Here is a 20,639-nt window from a genome sequence, read left to right on the forward strand (position 1 = left end):
CACACCTGCAGCTTGAATATAGTTTAGTTTAGACAAGAAAAGCTTGATTTAAAGGGGTCCATTCATGCTTATCTGAGGTTTTGTTTTTTCATTGGAGATTACATGGTTGCATACATGGGGATGCACACACCCCCTACAACAGGTGCACATTCACTAAGAATTATAAACCTCGACGAAACAAAGTTGTACAAAGACACAGGCACAGAGTGGTAATGAATAATACAAAGAATCAGAACTAATGAAACCTGGAGTAATAAATAATATTGTATAATAATAACAGACACAAAGAAAAAGCCATATAGTATTCAGAGCAACTTGTGCAGGGTCATGTATACTTGCGTCACAATGGACTAGGGCTCTATTGTCATTGCAAATAATAATGTGCTCAGGCGACACCCTCGACAAGTGTCCTCATTAAGTAAAAGGATTGTGAGCACGTAGTATTTGACGTTACAGAAGCTTTAGGGACTGTGTACAAAAGTGCTATCAGATAAATAATGTTGGGCCCAAAGTCAATTATTTTAAAGCACAAAAATAAGGGGATATCTGAGGGGCTCTTAATGATTTCGGGGCACTATTGTGAGTTTCTCAAGATAAAATACTTTGACAGACAGCTTAACAAATCAACCAGTAGAACCCAAACATTTCAACTTTGTTAAACCCAGAGCCACCACATCTGGGCTCTGCTCAGTAGGTGGCGCTCTGCTTCATGAAGCCTCATCAGCCAATCTCTACCCAAAATGTATCATGTGACACTGGACTTTATTATCATTTTCATTCAATAGTTGTAAAGATGGACAGACAAAGGAGTGCAGAGAATGAAGTAGAAGTAAGTAAAATATCACTGGGTTGATTTTCTACTTGTTCAGATTCTGAGTCGTGCATGAGTTGCTCTGTGCAAGTGGACCTCCATGTACTCTACTCTGGACTCTCCTACCTGCCTTCCTCGTGGCTTCATTGGCAAAGTCGGCTGCAAACTGCTTCAGAACCTCTGCCACTTGCTCCTCCACAAAGAGACCAATGAAGTTGGATGATGTGTAGAGCTCCAGAGGGAGTGGACAGGGAAATCTACCGTGCCACTGCCGCACAGTGTTCTGGAGGGCTTCACAGAGAGACTCCACTTTGTGGTCTGCACACTGAGGAGGGAGACAGGACCAATGTGGTTATGTCAGTTTTTTTAGTAGCTGGAAAATCTCAACTGTAACAGTCCACTTACTATTAATGCATAATGATGTTTTTAAATTAGCCAGAACTGCATCACAGATTGTGGTGACTGAACAGGTGTGAACAGTAGCTTAATGTTTGAGGTTTTTAATAAGACATATGCACTCCATGCTTAGAGACAACAAGTATCAGACACACAAACTTTCTGTCCAGCGACTGAACTTAAAATGGAGGACATAAACTGTATACATATTTATTTATTCATTTTTTGGCCACTTCATCAGCAAAAAAACCTTCTGTTAACAAACACCTATTTGTCAAAGTACCATGTCCCTGATGTAATATGATGGAGGACAGCTGTAAAGAAAATACAAATTCAGCCGCCTCTCTGCTTTTTATCTGTTTTATCAAACCAGATTTATACACCCCAGCAAACGCTACAGTATCTTCAAATACTCACTATTCTACTTTCAGCATGCTACAGACATAATGACAAAGCAAAACATGTAGGGTTTGGTGACGTCACTGCGTGTATTTGTTCATGCAGTTGTGCTTGTTCTTCATAAAACCTGCAATAGCCATCATACATATGGATGCATTACTGTCTGTAACAGATCCAGATGGATGCTCGACAGACAAACCCAACCTACGATCACATCATGGAGTAGCTAAAACTGGGTTATTTTGGAGGAATATACACTTGTGATGTTGCTGGAAAAGGCCTCATCACGAAGTCCTGTGTCTCTACAGCCTGTACCTCTGGTTCTGAACTGGACTATATAATATGCACACACAACATGCAGCTTAAGTTGTAGCATCTTGTCCATGGATGTTCAGCAGGGAACTGGAGTGTCAAAGGTGATTCACAGAGTGTCTTTCCTATAGACTCACCATAAAGAACTGGCAGAGGGTGATATGAGGGAAAATGTTGTGGGCCTTGTTTTTGCCACATGTGACTCGACTCTGCTGCCAGAAGTGGGAGAGCTGGTTCTGGAGTGGCCCACTGGGTCGGAGGTAGAGCACAAACTCTCTGGGCAGAGGGTCGTCGAGGAATGGATCATCCACGTGAGAGAATAGCCTGAGAAGTACACCAGTATATGTAGAGTCATCAATCAATATTATATTTATTGCGTGTGTTATCAAGCCACTCTGTGAATAAATGATACATTATTTAAAATGTCATTTAAATAATGATAGTGAAATCAAGTGAAGAATGAAGGAGGGATGGTAGAACACACAAACAACACGGTACAGGATGACTAGCTGAGTAATTCATGGTATTATTGACTTCTTTTTTATGCTTATGGGACTGTAGTTTGAACCTGAAGGCACATACACAAACTGCCACAGAATTGCTTTAACCACTTGGGCTCCATGACTTTCCGAAGCTTCACCTGACTTGCTTTCAGACACAAACTCAGACAGTGTTTCACACCCTGCTGTCACTAGTGCTGAATATGGCACAGGCTCAGATAACGCAGCATGATCAAGCCTCAGATTTTCAGGTGTTTTGAACAATTAGTGTTTATTGAATCTGTCTGTATGAGAGGAAGAGTTCACACTAAGTGTCCTGGATGAGATGCACCAGGAGCTGTGATGAGTTTCCAGGGTGGGTAGCGTTATGGCTGTGTTGACAACTTCCTGGAGCAGTTTCTTCCCGCTACTGAGGTGCTGGCAAACCACACCGTGTTTCAGGCAACTCTCCATGGAAGAGTGATAAAAAGACACAAGCAGCATCAGAGAGAGGAGTTTTTTTCCCCACAGAAACTCCTCAGGGAGAGACACTGCTGTTCCTTCGACTGAGCTGTTGAGATCATGCACAGAAGAGGGAGCTGAGACCCTCTTCAAACATGAGTATTTATTTCAATCTCCTGAATTCCATTGGCATGAATTATCATTACAACATTGATCTGGGACATTACATAGAGATTCACAATTTTTTAACAAGATTGAAGAAGGCACAGAGTTCAGTTCTTATATTTTCCACTCCTTATTTCCACTTTTCTCTAAGAGTTGTTTTATGTAGGTGTACAATGCTTTTTCTGATTTTTTTTTCAGTGTCATGTAGTTGATGTCTGTCATTTCCTTTATATTGAGTTGTGCTTCAATCAGTCTCTTCTCCAGAGTAGTCTTGAAGTTTCATACAAGAGACATTGTTTTAAACCCTCAAAGCGGTTTAGGTTTTTCATTTCCTGTGTCAGTTAGTTCCAAATGTTCACGCCTACTATTGGAGTGTACATTTATCTTAGTATGGTTCTCGCAGATGGTAGGTAGAAGTCCCATCTTCTTCTCTGCTCCTCCTCATCAGCAGTCTTTGTAGATGATCCGTAGCAGGTCCATTTCTGGTTATAAACATACAGCTGTGGACACAGCTGGACCGACTCGTCATTTTGATGGGGTCCCACTTGTTGCCATGGATAACCAATTCAATTGGCTGGTGGTCTGTCTACAATCAGACTCAAACATCACACGGGGCAGCATGATTTCTAACTTACCAGTCGCAGGCCACTTGCACGCTTCGACCACCGGTGGACACCAGAGCTTTCAGCCTGTGAACATCCAGAGAGAGGAAGAATAAGCCCAGTTTACGTACACAGAATTTTAAAGAGCTGATAACACAATTCAGACAGAATACAAGTCTGGGTGAACTGATGTGCCCATAAACAAGGCATTTAAGTTTGGCTGTGTCTAAATTCTCACAACAAAAAATAAATAAATAAATACATTTTGAATTATCACTTCAAAGGTGCCAAATAGCAACTATCTTCCAGGGCCGTCTGTGTCCCATGTTGATGCCAAAGGAGTTGCATGTTGAAGCATTAGGCTTACAATTGAAGAATATGTTCCGCCTTCCACAGCATATCCTGATGCCACGTGTGTCATGTAAAACAAAGACGGATGCTGGGGTTAGCTAAGCCATAGGATCGCGCACCTGCCATGTGTTCTATTCTGTGTCAGTTGGTATTAAAAGTTCCGCAAAGGGGGTGCGTTTTAGTTACAGTGACTTCTACGGCATTGTCAGTCAGGCGTTGAGGTGCCATATATAGCAAGTGACATCTTGACTGATATAGTGATGAGAGTGTCTCATAGTTTGCCACGTCCACGTCCCAGCCCCTTTTCCCTACTAGGAATGTAAACCATTTCACTCCATTGACATACCTAACCATCCACATGCCACAGGGAAGGCCGACTTCTTCGTCAACATAGGACTCAGAAGTCACATGCAGATAGTCACTATTTGATGAATATGGAGTGAGAACCAGTTGGAATGGCCGACATTCATCCATTCATTTTCTTCTGTACAAACAGGATGCCGGTTGCTTCGTTGTTGTTGTTCCATCAAATGAGGAGAACTTCAAGTAAGCCAAAGCCAAGGCCAAGCTTTCGCTGTTTACGCCGTTCCCTCCCTAGGTCAGTCTGCCTTTGCATGTTTGGGATGCTCACACCCTTCTCCAAGGGATGACTCAAGGTGGACAGCTGAGAGTGTTGTACTTTGTAGAGAGCCAGGGACCCCGACATTCAAATTCAGCTAGCAGCTACTTTGCCTTTGGAACAAACCTGTGGCCTTTTGTCTGGAGTTTGTATCTAGCGATTCATGTTGCCAGAGACACCAAAGACTATCCCCTGCTAATGGTATAGCTTCACTAGAGAAAGCAACCTGTCTTCAGCGTGTACAGCACATACTAATCCCAAATATTATTATTATTGGTATTGCATCATTGGTACCAGCCCAGAATGGGACATATTATGAGGCTGACTTCCACTCTGTGAGGTCAGTGAGATGCTGATTTCTTTGTACATTGTGTGTACTGTGTCCTGAAAACACAATATAGCAGTTCCTGCAGTGCTGGCCATCCTTTCATTCTGGACACACAAGTAACCTGGCAGTAGTGTACTGAGGTAGTGGACCCGACATGCAGTGAACAGTGAACACTGGTTATCAACAGAGGTTGGAGTGATGATGCTCTTTTCAATAAACACAATGTATTCACAGGAAGCTGGGGTGTATCACATTAAATCAACCTGCAATTGTGTTTCTGCAGATCACACGCTCCTTCCAGGAAACAACTGTCAGCGTGTTCCAGCTTCCATGCTGTCTTGACACCTGCTGGACTAAGTGGTTCACAGATGAAATGGAAACTTGCTGACTTGGAAGTGCGAGCTCTTGTCCAGCAGCTGTTTGACTCAGATATTTGATGCACATGTGATCCGGCCTTCAGTTCCATTGCACTCTGGGCTGACGACTTTATTTGAGACAGCATCTTAGAGTATTGCAAGATATGCATCACCAGCCAACTACAGTCATCCAGAGCTGCGACTTACTTCACTCCATTAACACCTCTGGTTTACAAGACTTGTTTGTTGGGTGTGAAGGAAGTAGGCCAGTCACTATTGCTGTTACCCACAACTGCCATGGAACTGTCTGCTGTTGTATAATAATAAATAAAATATCTAAAATGGTTGATCCAAAGTGTAAAATCAATAGGAATCTTGTTGGGTAAAACTAAGATTAATATAACAGTAAAACTCATTTCAGGGCCTTTTATATTGACAGAAGATCTCAGTATAGGACTGTAGGTTCTCATAGTTTCTGTCAATAAAACAGTTTTACATAATCTCAATCCTGGGGGGGGGGAAACAAGTTGATTTATGGAAGTGATGATGGAGTGGTAGTTGGGCTGAAGCGCGGATGGAGGTTGCAAGACGAAACTGAACAACTCAAATGAAAGTTGTCAGCAGGGCACCACATAAATCAATATCAAAGTAAAAACGCATGTTTTATTGACACACATGTGCATGCATGTTGTGGCCCCAGTCACCGAAAATAAGCAAGACACCAGGGAAAGGGACATATGCATTGTCTTGGTCCTTCAACATTAAGAGGTGGAAGTAATTTACCCAGTCAGTGGCATCTAGTTGGCTATTTGTGGAGCTGATTCAACTGTTTTAAGAGATGTGAGAAGACGGAAGCAAATCCTGTTCGATCTTCATGGTCACAGCTCAGCTGGTTAATTCCACTTAAATATCAGAAGAAATGGGTCTGTGAGAAAATATTGATACACTGAATCATTGCAACATTTGGTGTTGCAATAAAAGATGAAATGAGACCGGCAGCCGCAGAATTTCAGCGTTAGCAACCAGCACCAGCCAAACAGCATTGAAGGGTTTTTTTTTTTCGATGGAGGCAGCTGTTCATTTCTTTGTTGGATGATGAAATATGAAATGTGTGTTACTCTTTACAATAAACTAGGCGTTATGCTCATAATATTGCTTTTAAGTTTTCTTTGATTGTGCATGCCTCGTACGTACATCACATCACTACTCATGTGATGCATCACGATATCCCTATCCAGAAAGATCTCCTAACATCTGGGCCTGGATGGGTCACTACTCTTCTATTCAATTCTGAGAGCAGAATTCAGTGCCAGATTCTGTGGATGAAGAATTGCTGAGAAGTGGAAGGTACTGTTTACTGTTTTTATACTTTTTCTTTCATTTCCCTCAAACATAAATCCACACGATAGTGCGTCTGCTGCTCCCCAAGTTTTTCCTGAACTTCCCTACAAACAATGATTTAAATGCTTAGTGCTGCACTCCTCGTCATCTGACAACAATAGCAGTACAGACGAACAAGAGACTCCTCAGCCATGCTACTTCCTCTATCAATTGTAAATTGCCATCAGTGATGTAGACACCCCTCCCAGAGAAGTATATGAACTAACATTATTTATAGATATAGACACATTCAACTGGTGCTAAGAGTGGTGAAGCTTGTGCTGTTGAAGCAGCAAGCCCTGCTGCAGCACTGCAGCTTCAGTAGCAGGAACAGATGGCGCAGGAGGATTCTATTTGTTTAGATCATTGACAGATTTCTGGATAACATTTTGGCTGTGATATATTTTAGAGCATCAACAGCAAACGCTTGAAATTTAATCAAGATGACACAACAACAATCGAAATGAAAGTTTAATTTTAGCATGCACAGTCCAAACGTAGGTCTTCATGGTTACAAGTGTGTTCAAGTGCCATTCAATTGTGCATTTACATAGCTGAAAAAAATGTATAAAACATCACCATTTTTTTTAAATGAAAATTTGATTATGCAGTTGTTTTTCTTTCAGTCAAGTGCTTCCTACTTTCATTCACCTCCACAAATCACATCAGGTGACATTCAGGCTGCTCAGTGGAAATGTGTTTTGTTCACAATGTGCAGTAAAAAAAAGACATGAAGAAGAATGACAGAGTCTATCTGATCATTTGGAGGGAAAAGACTTAAATCAAATGTCAGAGGAATTAGGCCAGAGTTGGTGACAGGATGAGTGCAACCTGTGATTAGAAAAGATTTGTTTTCAACGTGAGAATGATCCAAAACATAAGGCCAACTGTCAAGTCAACTGTCTCTGGACAGATTAGCGAAGAGAGATAGGGGCCATCAGTAGTCCTGTAACATCCTGTACATTCAGCAGTTCAACTCAGTGTGCCATCTCATGTGGGATGCATTGTAAGCTACCGGAATCAAATAATAAAGACTTCTATCTGCGACAGGCATTGGTCTTCATGATGTACAGCTTTAGGTATTGCGCACGAGAAACTCACTTCACTTTCAGTGAGGGACTTCAGAATAAAATCCCAAACCCAAAACATTCCAAGAAGACAACCAGATAACCTCACACTGAATCCTTTTTGTTCCAGACACCACGAAAATAGACAACTGCTCCACATCCCTGTGACTACAAGATCAGGAATCAACCCTGCCCAGGAATTCTGGTCTCCACACCTGTGAGACTTCATATAGGCGTGGGTGAGCATTTCCTGAATGGGAGCTTTCGGCTAAACCCTCCCAGGATGATGAAGTCTCTTAATCACCAGTGGAGGACAGGGAGACGCAGCAAGTAACAAAGAAAAAACACTGCAGTTCCCATATGAGCGTTTGACTCATGACTGAGGAAGAAAAACAAGATCAGACAGTGAACAATATGCCCACTTGCTCACATTATATTATTATAATATTGCATCTTCTGTAAGCCATCCACAATCTTCTTGACCGATTTTGGAGACTCTTAGTAGAGAAGAGTCAACGCATAACCCCATTCAATAATGATCACAGTGTGAAAAAAAAAAAAAAAAACCTTCAATTTTATAAGAATTTCAAGTACATTCAGAGTAGTGGAAACCCTGGCCATTGTGTAGCAAAAAACATCCCTGAACAAAAGCAAACAGACTCCTACAAAAGCCTATTTTAAGGCTTGGCACGCATTATTTCTTTTTCCATTAATTGTAATGGGAAAAATCGATTCAGATTTCGAACAAATCGAACGGCCTTCTGGAACGGATTGTGGTCAAGAACCGAGGTACCACTGTACATATATATCTATATCTATATCTATATCTATATCTATATCTATATCTATATATATATATATATATATATACAAATCGAACAGCCTTCTGATCTAAGATCAAGACAAGACCTGGATTTCAAGGGAGGCCAAATACACACATCTATTTATTCCGGACCATCTGCTTGTCATTTCAAAATACATTTATTTCTTACTGTTCTATGGCCAATTGGCAATAACTCAACACACAACGAGTGAATGTAGCTCGTTGAATAACATTGCATTTAGAGCTAACTTGACACCCAGCAGCATAGCGCCATTCCTTTCTTCTCTGCGACATGAATAAGGTTAATAGCGTGAGTGAACATATGGTATTTATGAGTAGGTGGCAACCGGGCACAAGTCTTCCAAAACACGTACCAAAATAAACTTCTAACATTCAAATATTTTAAGCTAAGTTAAGAAAATGGCTGCCTCGAAAAGGTGTTTCACACAGGAAGAGCCTCAAGGACTCGAAAGAGCCCTGGAACACTTGGAGCCATGTAAACTCGCCTGTTCTCCACTCAGTTCATATGTTGGCCCTCTTTCTTGTTGTGGACACCACCAGTGTCACTCATTCAAAAGGAGTTTACTGGTGTCTCAGTACATGGCCAAGCCATCAAATTCACTCCAGCGACAGCAGCTGCCACAGAGAACACCAACAAGAGCTCGGACTCACTAGTTCATCTTACTGGTGAGCGTTGGTTTGCAAGATGACACTTCATGATCTGTTGTATTCTGGAACATTCCAGTCAGATATGAGGTAATCATTGGTTTCCTTATCTTGACATGACAGAAGCTTCTGATGTGATGAAGCAACACACACACACACACACACACACGTTATGTTTTGTGCGTTATGTAGGGACCGCTCATTGCCATAATGCTTTCCACAACCTCTCACCCTAAATCCAACTATGGCTAACTTAAACCTAAATATTATAAACTACTTTAACTGGCGTTTTAACCCTCTAAACCTTGTGAGGACAGGCCAAAATATCCTCACAAGTAGGTGGTTTGTCAAGACTTGGTGCTCACAAGTTTGGCCACACACGCGCACAGACGTACTTGCAGCTATGAGCATCATCACTCTTCCTGTTTATGAACCCAGCCCACACAATTACAGAGCCATTTACAAATACGGCAGCGGCTAAGACTGCAGGACGGTTGTGTGTATTCCAGAAGCCGCAGTATCTTGTTATAATCATGTGAGCTAGCTAGCTGATGGTCACATGATCAACTTATTGAGGGTGTCATATAAGTTTCAGACAGACTGCGTGCAACGATTCCGGGACTCAGGCTTGTTTCAACATGCCTGCACATAACCAGACAAACATCACATGACATCACAGTCCATACATGGATCTGTCACTTCCTCTGTCACCACTGTGCTTTTATTATATTATATATGTTATCCTATATGCTAATGTGCTGTCACTTGGATCCAATGTAAAGCTGTGAGGAGAATTTCTTTCTGCTGGTTGAAATCTGTCATCTGCACTTCCTCACCCTGATATGCTTGTATAAGTAAGGAGGATGTTAATGGTGACACACAAAACAACTAAGATCTACTGCATTTAAGTGCAGCAGAACCAGAATCTCACTCTAAAGGACAGTCATGCATCTACAGTATTTTCAGGTTCACTTACGCTGAAGCATTTAACCTCTATGGCAGAGGATTTTTCAGAAGGCATCATCACAATCTACTGTAGTTTTATTTCATGTTCGAGAACAACACAAACCATACCAGACTGTTACTAAGCAGTAATAGTAACTACTAGTAACTTACCCTTACTACTAGTAACTAGCAGTAAGTTGTATCGCAACTTCCACAAAAGGTAACGTAATGATCTGCGATATTAAGTGATCAAAAAACAAATTCAATTACTTATTACTAATGTCATCGACAGTCAAGTTAGAACATGAGGCGTGAAGTAAAGCATAGGGAGGTGCTGTAAAATAATCACTGCGTGTGTCACTGGAGGCTGGGCAGCTATCAACATTTGTCCAGAGCTCAGCTGGTATTGTCAGAGCACACGCTCTTTTTTTTTTTTTAACTGAACCTCCATTGTTCATGTGCAGCTGACTGGAGGACACAAACTTCCGTCCTTCAAACAATAGAACGGGTGCGTTTCTTAGCAGAGTTTCTCCACATTATACCAGGAAGTCGTCACTTTATCTGAAGACATTTTTAAATGTACCTTTAAATAAGTGCAGCCTTAACAACATGACCATTGGGTGGCGCACTACTGTGTTCTGAGCTGAGTAAAACCAAAGACAAAGAATCTCTTTTAAGTAATGTTGAGTTTCTCCCCTCCTCGCCTGAGTCAACGCTGATAGAAACAAATCAACATAGATGGATATCACTGACATAAATAAAGTTTGGGACCAAGACAGCTGAAAGCTCTGCTCCTGGAACCAGACAAGCTGAGGGAGAGGACTGCACTGGTGATATGGAGGAGGTCAGACCACTAAGGAGGAATGTTAGCCTTGAAGATGCAGAGGAGGAGTTGGTGAAACCAAATCTATTGGAGTTGCTGAAGGACAGGGTTGGTGTGGCTGGAAGGAGGCAGTCTGGCCATGATCTGGGTGGGTTGTGTACCATTGTGGTGAGAATTGTGGGGGAGACCAAAGTGGACAATTGCTATCATCGACGATGGATGTGAACAAGGCTGTGGCGAGAGAGGGAGGAGTGGAGTCAATTCATGTCTGTGAGGATGAAGTGGCCAAAGTTGGGTGGGACTGAAATCTAAGTGCTGTTGAGGATGTGACCTAGAGGCAAGTGGGAGCCTCCAACGCAGCACTCAGAGGACAGGAGTGAGGACTTTGGCTGGTGGGGCTAAAGCCTTGGCTCAAAACAGTTGGAGCCTCACCACTAGGTGTGAGGGTCACCAAGAACAACAGGTCACCATCGTATCACAATATATATAACACGTGGCAATACTGTGAAATACTGAGGTATTTACAAATGAAATCAAAAGTATTTCATTCAAAACAACATTTTTTTCCCAAATACACCTGGAGACACCCACCACGCTGAAAAAATAATCTTGGAGAGAAGCCTGCATCCACACTCTTGACCTGAAAACAAAGCACATTGAGTTTGTCACTTAAACTACTGTGACAATAAACTAATTTCACTTGTTATAGTTTTTCCTTCAGCGACAAAAAAAAAAGCATGGAGTACAGCTCACACTGTTGTAGAAAACGGGAACAAAGCGCTTTTAATTACTGTTAATATTTTACTTCCAAACTTGGCTAAAATAGCATTGTTTTTCACAAAGAAGAAAATTGATATAATGAGATGAAATATCAAGATTATTACATTATTAAGTCAAAGCATTTCAGCATATCAATATCTGACAAATACAGTTCCAGGATCACAGTTCAGAACTAAATTACTGAAAATTATTATCATGATAATTATTATAAATAAGTTTGACTCAGGATCAGCCATGATCAAACACGTCACTCTTGTTGACAGTTGGGTGATCTAACAGTATGAACAAGGCCATACTCAGTGATGTCTGGCGTCTCACAATACACTCCCTATTTCAACACACAAAAGAATGATTGAAGCATCAGGAGCCATCATATTTGGGGAAATAAAGGTCTGACCCAGCAGCAGCACATTTTTCACTTATCTCAAAAATGACTTAAAGAAGCCACACAACTACCATCTGATCAGGTTTCCACTACATGTAAACAACATGGCGCACCGCCGCGTCTGAAATGTGAGCCATGCCTTCAGAAAAATGATTAAACATTTTCAAAACAAAGAAGAAATATCGAAACAAGTGGATAACAAATCCCGAAAGAGGGAGGTGTGGGCTCTGCCACAGTTTCAAAGGATCCTGGCAGAAACCTTGCTGCAATGTTGTAGCGAAGCATTGCTATAGCAGCATGTTACTGAATAAGAGATAAGCGCAGAAGGAATTGCAGACATACGCCAAGCAGCACTTTCCACCCACTGTTACATTGTTACAAGCTTGGCGACACTTTGGGTGCACCCACCAAATATTAATGGGCATGTGGATGTGCAATTTTGACCCACTCATAAAAAAACAAAACAAAAAAAACTACAAACTAGAAACAGGCTACAATAGTGAAAAACCCAAAAGCACAAGAACTACACCACACTTTCAACAGAAAGCACAACATTGGCGCGCACACAACAGCAGAATTGTTTTTCAGGCAGTGCTTCGAGGTTTAGTGACTTGATGCTGTGTTAATAGACAGACTCGTTGGTTTGCTAAGTGACCTCGTGTTGTGCACTTCATGGTAACTGTTGCCCATGTACGCTTATGTAACTTGCTTCATGCACTAATGCTTTTCGATTGAATGGAATGAAACACTCAGATTTCACCTCCTGAGTGGTTTAAGAGTATAATCGACCTTTGAAAACTGTCTGTAAAAGAACTGTAATTGAAATAAAGAGTAATAATAAATATTCACTACAATATGCCAGGGATTCCTCACTTGTTCAATAATTCATATTTTCATGTTCGAATCACTTGGTCTCCTCGTTCTGGTAGTAAATAGAGCACTAAATACAATTGTTCTCACCTCAAGCAACACATCACTGGTTGCAAACACACACGCACACAGGTATGTCACGCCATCTTTGTGAGGACCTCTCATTGCCATAATGCTTTCCCCAGCCTCTCACCCAAAACCTAACCATCCAAAACAACTAACCTTAACCATGGCTCTGAAGCACACTGAAACCTAATCATTATAACAAAGCCACTTTGAAGCCTCACCCTCAAACTGAGGCTTAACCTCATGGGGTCGGGAAAAAAGGCCCTGCAAACACCTGTTTTCCTCAAAATTGGCCCTCACTAGGATAAGTGTAAAGACAAGTGCACACACACAAATACTTATTTCAGCACTCATATGGGTGGTCAATGGTGAGAAATAAATAAAACAATCAGCAATACAACAGCATAAACCACCTCAAATAAAAATGCAGAATATACACACAATTATACAGCCATGTACACACACCCACACACCATGTCAACACACCCATATGTATAGAACAACACTTAAGCACACCAACTTGTAGACAGAGGAAATAAGAATACTAGGCAGTGGTTCTGAAGACCCATAATTGTGTCACTATTGGAACCAAAACAGGGTCACGTTTATTTGGCATTCAAACATTTGGCACTGAAAAAAATGAAAATGAACAATGTGATATATGTTCATTTTTGAACGTCAATGTTTGTTTAAATTCATCTTCTGTTTTGAATGACAATGTTTTTTGTCATGCATATGTATATATATATATATATATATATATATATATATATATATATATATATATATATATATATATATATATATATATATATATATATACATACATACACCCTGATCCACCCTGATATCCGTGTGTGTTCACAAAACAGAACACCTAAAAGACACCTGTGGGAGGACATAGAATGACTTTCAGCCACTTAGAAGGGGCACCCTACATCACTTTGAGGCCATTTTCTAACATCTGAGATTAATAAAAAAGGCAGCTACACCTAATATGCTTTAACAAATACACTCCTTTACGCCTCACACGGGAGCAATGAAGACAAAGATTGAGACTTGTTAAAGTTCTGAACAGAAGCAACTGTTTCAAGTTTCAAACGCAACTGTTCACAGCCATAACCGACCGTCCATTTGTCCTTGTTGAGGTGAATCACGACAGAATAAAGAGTTCACAGCCAATGAAGGCTGTAATTAAATGTTTCATTAAATCTGTTTTTCTCCTGCACTCACTTCATCCAGCTGGATTAGTGGATCACAGGGGAAGGTTGGGAGGGAAAAGAGGTCGTCCAAGATGGAGAGCCATCCTGTCGTGATGCGAGCGAAGACGGTAGGAGGATGTCGGCTGCTGGAGCCAATCCAGTTGGAGTTGTTGGCGAAGGTACGGCAGGCACAGATGGCGCTGCACTCACAAGCGCTGGCACACGCAAACGCTGGTGTGGTACACACACAGTTACACAAAACACGCTGACAGACAATGGCACAGGAACACCTTCAAACAATCCTGCGCTACACGTGACAAAACAACCAGCTATAAACTATGATATGCGGAGGAAGAGAACCTCCTGCGTGCGCGCACACACTCACACACACACATACACAATGTCTACAACAAATTGAGCAGGAGATTAAATGCCCCATCAAATCTAGCTTAGCTGCTAATCCCATCAACCCTCTGCTCCCTTTTCGGAAAAACCCAAATAGAAACGTCAACTGTGTTTACAGATTAGCCACGTGCACGTGGATGCATTAGGGAGTGCGTGAGGACCAAACTGACCGAAGAGCACGGCAGGACATCTCACCCTCATGTCAGCGGCGCACGAGCATTTTTCGTCAGCTTCATACTGGGCTCTGCTCTTCATGTCAGCGACAGACACAACAGAGAGAGCTGAACTTCTTGACACTGACAGTCGTGTCACCTGTGTTGCGTGGTTTTAATGTACCTGCTATGTCCAACAAACAAAAAAACTCAGTCCTGCTCATTATCATAAATTACGAAACTCAAGCATCAGTTCATATATTATTATTTACGCTTATATTTGAATTAAAATATATAGAAACTATTGGTGATAATTAAATGGGTTATGATTAATTTATTACTGCATTATTATGATTAATTAATTACAACAAATGTAATTTATTTTAATATTATTATTTAATTGAACAGTTTGCTCTCCAGACAACAGAAAAGAGTTCCTGGTCCACTAATCACACTGATGCACAAGACACGACGCAGCTAGGATGATAACAACAACAGCAAACATGGAGGAATCCCGGAACAAAAGCAAACAAAAGCATCTGTTTGCTTTTGTTCAGGGATGTTTTTCACTACACAATAGCCAGGGTTTCCACTACTCTGAATGTACTTGAAATTCTTATTAAATTGAAATTCTTATCCAAATATTTTCAAGACCTTAAAAGAGCTCTAGTTTAAATAAGCTGATATAAAAAGTTGAATATAGCCACCATCATGATTTATTGTGCTGTTGTGAAACTGATGCAAAATAAACAATATTTTGTTCTCTCAAAACTGGATGAGGAAGAAATGCCAAGTCTAACTCTTTGCCAATAATTGACGACTTGTGAGGTTGAGTTTTACAGCAGTAGTGAAACATTAAGAGATCAATGCAAAATGTGTCTCTCTCTGGCCATGTACTCAAGCAAGACAAGACAACTAACCTTCACAGATTCCAGTCATCTAAAACCACCATCATCATGTCCACCTCCATGATTCCACTTTGTTTGGATCACATGATTTCATCTTTAAAAAAGAGAACATTGAGATGAAGGCATGGCGCCTCTCATTTAAGCCGTGGCGGTGTTTCCATTTAGCAGGAACCCTGCATCATTTTGCTGATGGTTATATTCCAGAAATGTGTTAGTTCTTCAGTGTCGTGACACTTATTCAAGCTGTCTTACAAGAAACTTAAGACAGGTCATAGGTTTACTTTCTTGGGCTTGGACCTGGGACTAGGTGGCAGTACTGGCCACTGCACCAAATGCGACCATGTTTATGGTTTAAAACTGACATTATTTGGTTCAAGTGACATAAATAACTGCCAAAACGATCCATCTCAGAAGTTCTTATTATATCTGTGTTGCACAACATAGGCTCAAGTCAGACAAGAAATAATAAGTGGTGTATTACAGAACGGAAAAATCAACAGTGTTCATCTTGAAATGTAGACTAAAACTCAAACGATGAATACCTGCTGCCGCACAAGCACCAGGAATGGCCTGCAATCACTGCGCTCCTCCCTCACCCTCCTTCTTGACCGCTGCTTGTTTCCAAGCTTGGTGAGACATTTGAGAAAAGACAATGGCTTCATAATCGGATCTTCCTCTGCTTCCGGTCAGGGTCCAAATGAAGCATGATATGATAAGAGAGCCAGCATGAGAGTGCACTGGAGAACAATAGCTGCTGTATTCTGACCGTCATATCCCCTCTCCTGTTTCGCCAAAGAGACCAGGGACATTTATTAGGGGGCTCGTGTATCATGATGGCACTGCAAATGCACACCATTGGTTTCTTTTTCAAACTGGTGATGTGTTGTGAAGAAGCTAGAACTTATTTGTCAAACTTGAGCTTCCCATCTCGCAGTGGAATATATGCATCTCTGCACGACCCTGCAGCAGACTTCTTGGTTCTCACTATAACGTCAGCAAATATGCTAAAATATCTCAGGCTGTTACACATGGCTTTGATTTGAGGCAAGGCAGGAATATTCAAATGTCTACTGAGGTCAGGTTTGTATGGAATCTTCATCAGCTTGAATAGAATCACTGACTTAAGTGGACCTATCATGTGTTATCTGCCGTCTATTTACACAGACAATATAAGATAGTGAGGATTAGAACTGCCAAAGAGAGGAGATTATATGGGTCATGTGGGTCACCATCTCTCACCCGCAGATGAAACTTGGGGCACACTGACTTGTCATTTGCCCACATCATCCACTCACACAGTGAACAGAGCAACTTCAAGTTGTTTTAAGAAAGGTTCTTTCTTGCAAATTAGTCTCACCTATTGCTGTCAATACAAAGCTTGTTCATGTCAACCACTCAAAGGATCATGGGACAGATGATGCATCGCTCTGCATATACAACCCCACCACATCACTGAGGGGCCTGGTGGAAGGGCTTCTCCACTGAGTCGACTTTGTTTTCTTGTAAGGCGAGGGAGTGTGATTTGGATTGTGAGGGAGGGATAGAGATATGGTTTTGTCTGTTCTAGAGACCCCACCATGAGGACTAGGGCTGGGTATCGATTCTAATTTCAAGAATCGAGTCGATTCCGATTCTCATGACTTAGAATCGATTATCACGATTCAATTCGATTCGATTCGATCCGATCCGGTTAGTATTCAGGTCAGTATTTAAACCATTTTCTGAGCTGTTGCCATAATCACATGACAAGTTACGCAACGTATTAATGCTAGTATCATATTGACATTCAACAGGAAATTAATGAAGGATTGGTAGTAAATGATAATAAAGATCCAGACACAGAACGCCAGATGTGACTGCTCATGGGACTGGTGCATTATTAGAAATAGGACATAAAAAATTCACCCAAAAGATGCTGCTGTTTAATACTAATGCATTTTTATGTTATTATCAAAATGAAAAAAAGATATTCTCAGCCACTGAAAATGTAAACAGAGTGCTGGTTACTGACTTCACAGCAACCTGACGGTCATTGCGCAGTATGTAAACAGTTCTCTGTGGTCTGTAGTACGTACGACAAGAGGTTCCACTCCTCATCAATACAGTGAGTTGTCAGATTCGTGTAAGATTGCGAAGATGTCCACGTATCACTGGTAATGCCCCCCTGACTGCTGACTGAAGCTTACTTTTCACGTTTTCTTTTACTAACCGGTGCATGTTTGGGATAACACACGTTTGCGAGACACCATAACGTAGTGTGGCTCTGTTACTTTCATGAGCCGCCTGAAGCCCTCGTTTTCAATGAGGGAAGACGGCGCATATCTTTGCAAATGAAGCCAGCAATCGCTTCAGTTATTTTGACAGAGCGTGCAGAATTACCTGGTAGTGGTAAAGTTCGCTCGAGTTTCATTTGTTGTGGCCCGGTGGATGGCTTGGACAGGAGCGCTGGGTGATGTCGCGTCACGTGATTCGTGAGGTCGTCAAAGCAGTTGACCCGGAGAATATGTGTTAAAACGTAAATTAATTAATCCGATCTTTGGACACACGAATCGATTGAGAATCGGAAAATCGATTTTTTAAACACAGCACTGATGAGGACTGAAGACCAGAACCAGCCAACTTCTCCAGGACTCTTTCCATCCAGCAAACATTTGATAGCAGCCAGTTTTGCAAACATGACCTGCGTCATCAGTCTGAGGTCTTGTATCCTGTCATAATCTCAATCCCCCTTCAGTGGGCCGTGCTTGAATAGTGTCACTTATCAAGGTCACACCTAACCTGGAGACATGTGTTGTCAAAAACCATGTGTGCTTCATTCTGTGGTTTTTCAATGACCTACTTAATGGGGCCATACTGCATGTGTTTTCTTCAGTGATCCAATCTCACTTGCAAATGAAGTAGCATTGGGTCAAATGAAAAATGAAACAATGGTACCTTCAAAGTTATCACTCACTAAAAAGGCTGCAAAACACGAAATGCTCTGTTGAACAATGAATGAATATTAAGGACTACAAAAATGGCTGATGAGCTATGCCCATGATCTGCTCCAGTATCACATGATAAAAATAAAAAAAAACAGTTAGGGATGAGACTGATCCAATCCAATATCGGTATCGAATACTAACATTTTTTTTACAGATCAGGACTTCCAGATATCCAACCAGAGGGTATTTCCATGAGCAGAATCTGACCTTCAAGTAAAATCTCTTCAAGTCAGCTGCTTTGCTCTTTATTCAGTGCAAAACTGTGGAATGAATTTTCTTGAATGTTGATGCCTCTCAATGAAGCACACCGTTGTTCAGGAAATCCAGTTCACAGGGTGCAGCCATTTAGCAGGTTAGCATTTAGCTGAACCAGGAGCTAAAACTAGCTTTACAAACATGTCCGCAGTATGGAATGAATTCAGTCCTGGCACGCGTGGTACCTATGATATACATGCTCCAGTTGGAACCCAAAGTACTGTGGTATCAGTATAAAGTGTTCACACATAGCGGCGGTGCTCGCCCATGCAGGAGGGAGTCTGCACGACAGTCAAGCAAGGTTCCTCAGCACCACACAAAAACCACAGCTTCAGGTCATGTAGGCGGTTTTCACTGCTCGGACGCAGTGTTGTGGCTTTAAAAATCAGTTAACTCAGTTCATTCCATGTCACACACTAAGATTTATCATGAGGAACATCGATTTATTTCGAGTGTATGTCACTTTGCTGATCAAATGAAGCAGCATCTTGTATACTCACTGTCTACACATGTCTGTCTTGGATTTAATAAACATTCATTTCAATGTGAAACCTTCACAGTGGCAGTGGGGTAGTAACAGTTTAAGCAGATAATCAAATTCAGATATCTGGATCACATCGGAAGTAAAAAATGTGGAACGCACAATCTCCAACGTCAATCAAGCATTTTACGCAGCTTAAATGAACCTGATTGTGTTTTGTGCAACCACAGTAGGCCCTGTTCAAACTGGATTTCACCATCAACATTTATTTATTTGTCATGCATATATTACATGTCCACTCACTGGTGAAGTCTAGTAAACCAACCACTGTGTGGCAACTTGGGCAAGTATCTTCAGAGTGTGGCTCACGGTGAATCAGGGGATGCTTCAGTTGTGATCCATTTTTAGGCAGCTCCACCCAGACCAAAAATATAAAAGCCGTGTGGCAGCTCTAGCTTTGTTCCAGCTGACTAAAGTTCCATGCTGCAAACATGCTTTTGCTTTCCGACAGTTTGACGTCATCATGCATATACTCACACTGACTGCTTCACTTCAAGGTTCAAATGTATCCACAGCAGCTGAGTGACCTCGATTAGATGACAATAACGCCCTTCACTTTGTAAAGACTGAGCAGTTGTTAAAGCTAGAAACCAGTTTCACACCCGCTGCACAGAAGGGACGATCAACAATGTGCACCTGAGCAGTGTCTGATCTCCAGAAAGTCATGCTGTGGCCAGCTCCCACACCAGAGGGAGGATGATGTGGAAACTCGTATCTTAAATAATTCATGTACATTTATTTGTATGTGTACAGGAAAAAAAGAATCTTGCTTTTTTTCTTCTCGTTCACACTGTCGCTCTGGCTGCAATTGTACGACCCGTTTTCCATCAGGACTGACATGAATTAGTCTGCATTTGCAGCAACAGTAGCTTGTTTGTTGGACCACACAGCAGCCTCTGCTCATCACACAAATCAATAACCTTCAACAATCCATGGTCCAGTGCCTTTCCCACTGGGCCATGTCTGATAGAGAACAGCCTATTCAGGCAGCATTTGCCCATGCAAAACGAGGGATCTGCACAATAGGGCAAGTAGGAAGGTTCCTGAGCACGTCCACGCAGAGAATAGCTGGACTGAGGCTACAGCTTGGTGGAGGCCAAGAGTAGC

The 20,639-nt window shown here is 41.5% G+C and overlaps 1 protein-coding gene across 2 annotated transcripts in view; it reads right to left on the reverse strand.

Moving 5' to 3' along the window:
• ubash3bb (ubiquitin associated and SH3 domain containing Bb) overlaps positions 1 to 20,639 on the reverse strand; it is a 36,658-nt gene that overhangs the window by 8,172 nt on the left and 7,847 nt on the right. For both annotated transcript variants that reach the window (XM_053872525.1, XM_053872524.1), the window contains exons 2-4: positions 3,660 to 3,713; positions 2,056 to 2,242; positions 938 to 1,136 (exon numbers count right to left, since the gene is read on the reverse strand). In XM_053872525.1, coding sequence (XP_053728500.1) covers positions 938 to 1,136; positions 2,056 to 2,242; positions 3,660 to 3,713 — 440 coding nt within the window. The remainder of the gene's footprint in view (positions 1 to 937; positions 1,137 to 2,055; positions 2,243 to 3,659; positions 3,714 to 20,639) is intronic.

The sequence above is a fragment of the Synchiropus splendidus genome, chromosome 8 (genome assembly GCF_027744825.2).
Source record: "Synchiropus splendidus isolate RoL2022-P1 chromosome 8, RoL_Sspl_1.0, whole genome shotgun sequence".
Lineage (NCBI taxonomy): Eukaryota > Metazoa > Chordata > Actinopteri > Syngnathiformes > Callionymidae > Synchiropus > Synchiropus splendidus.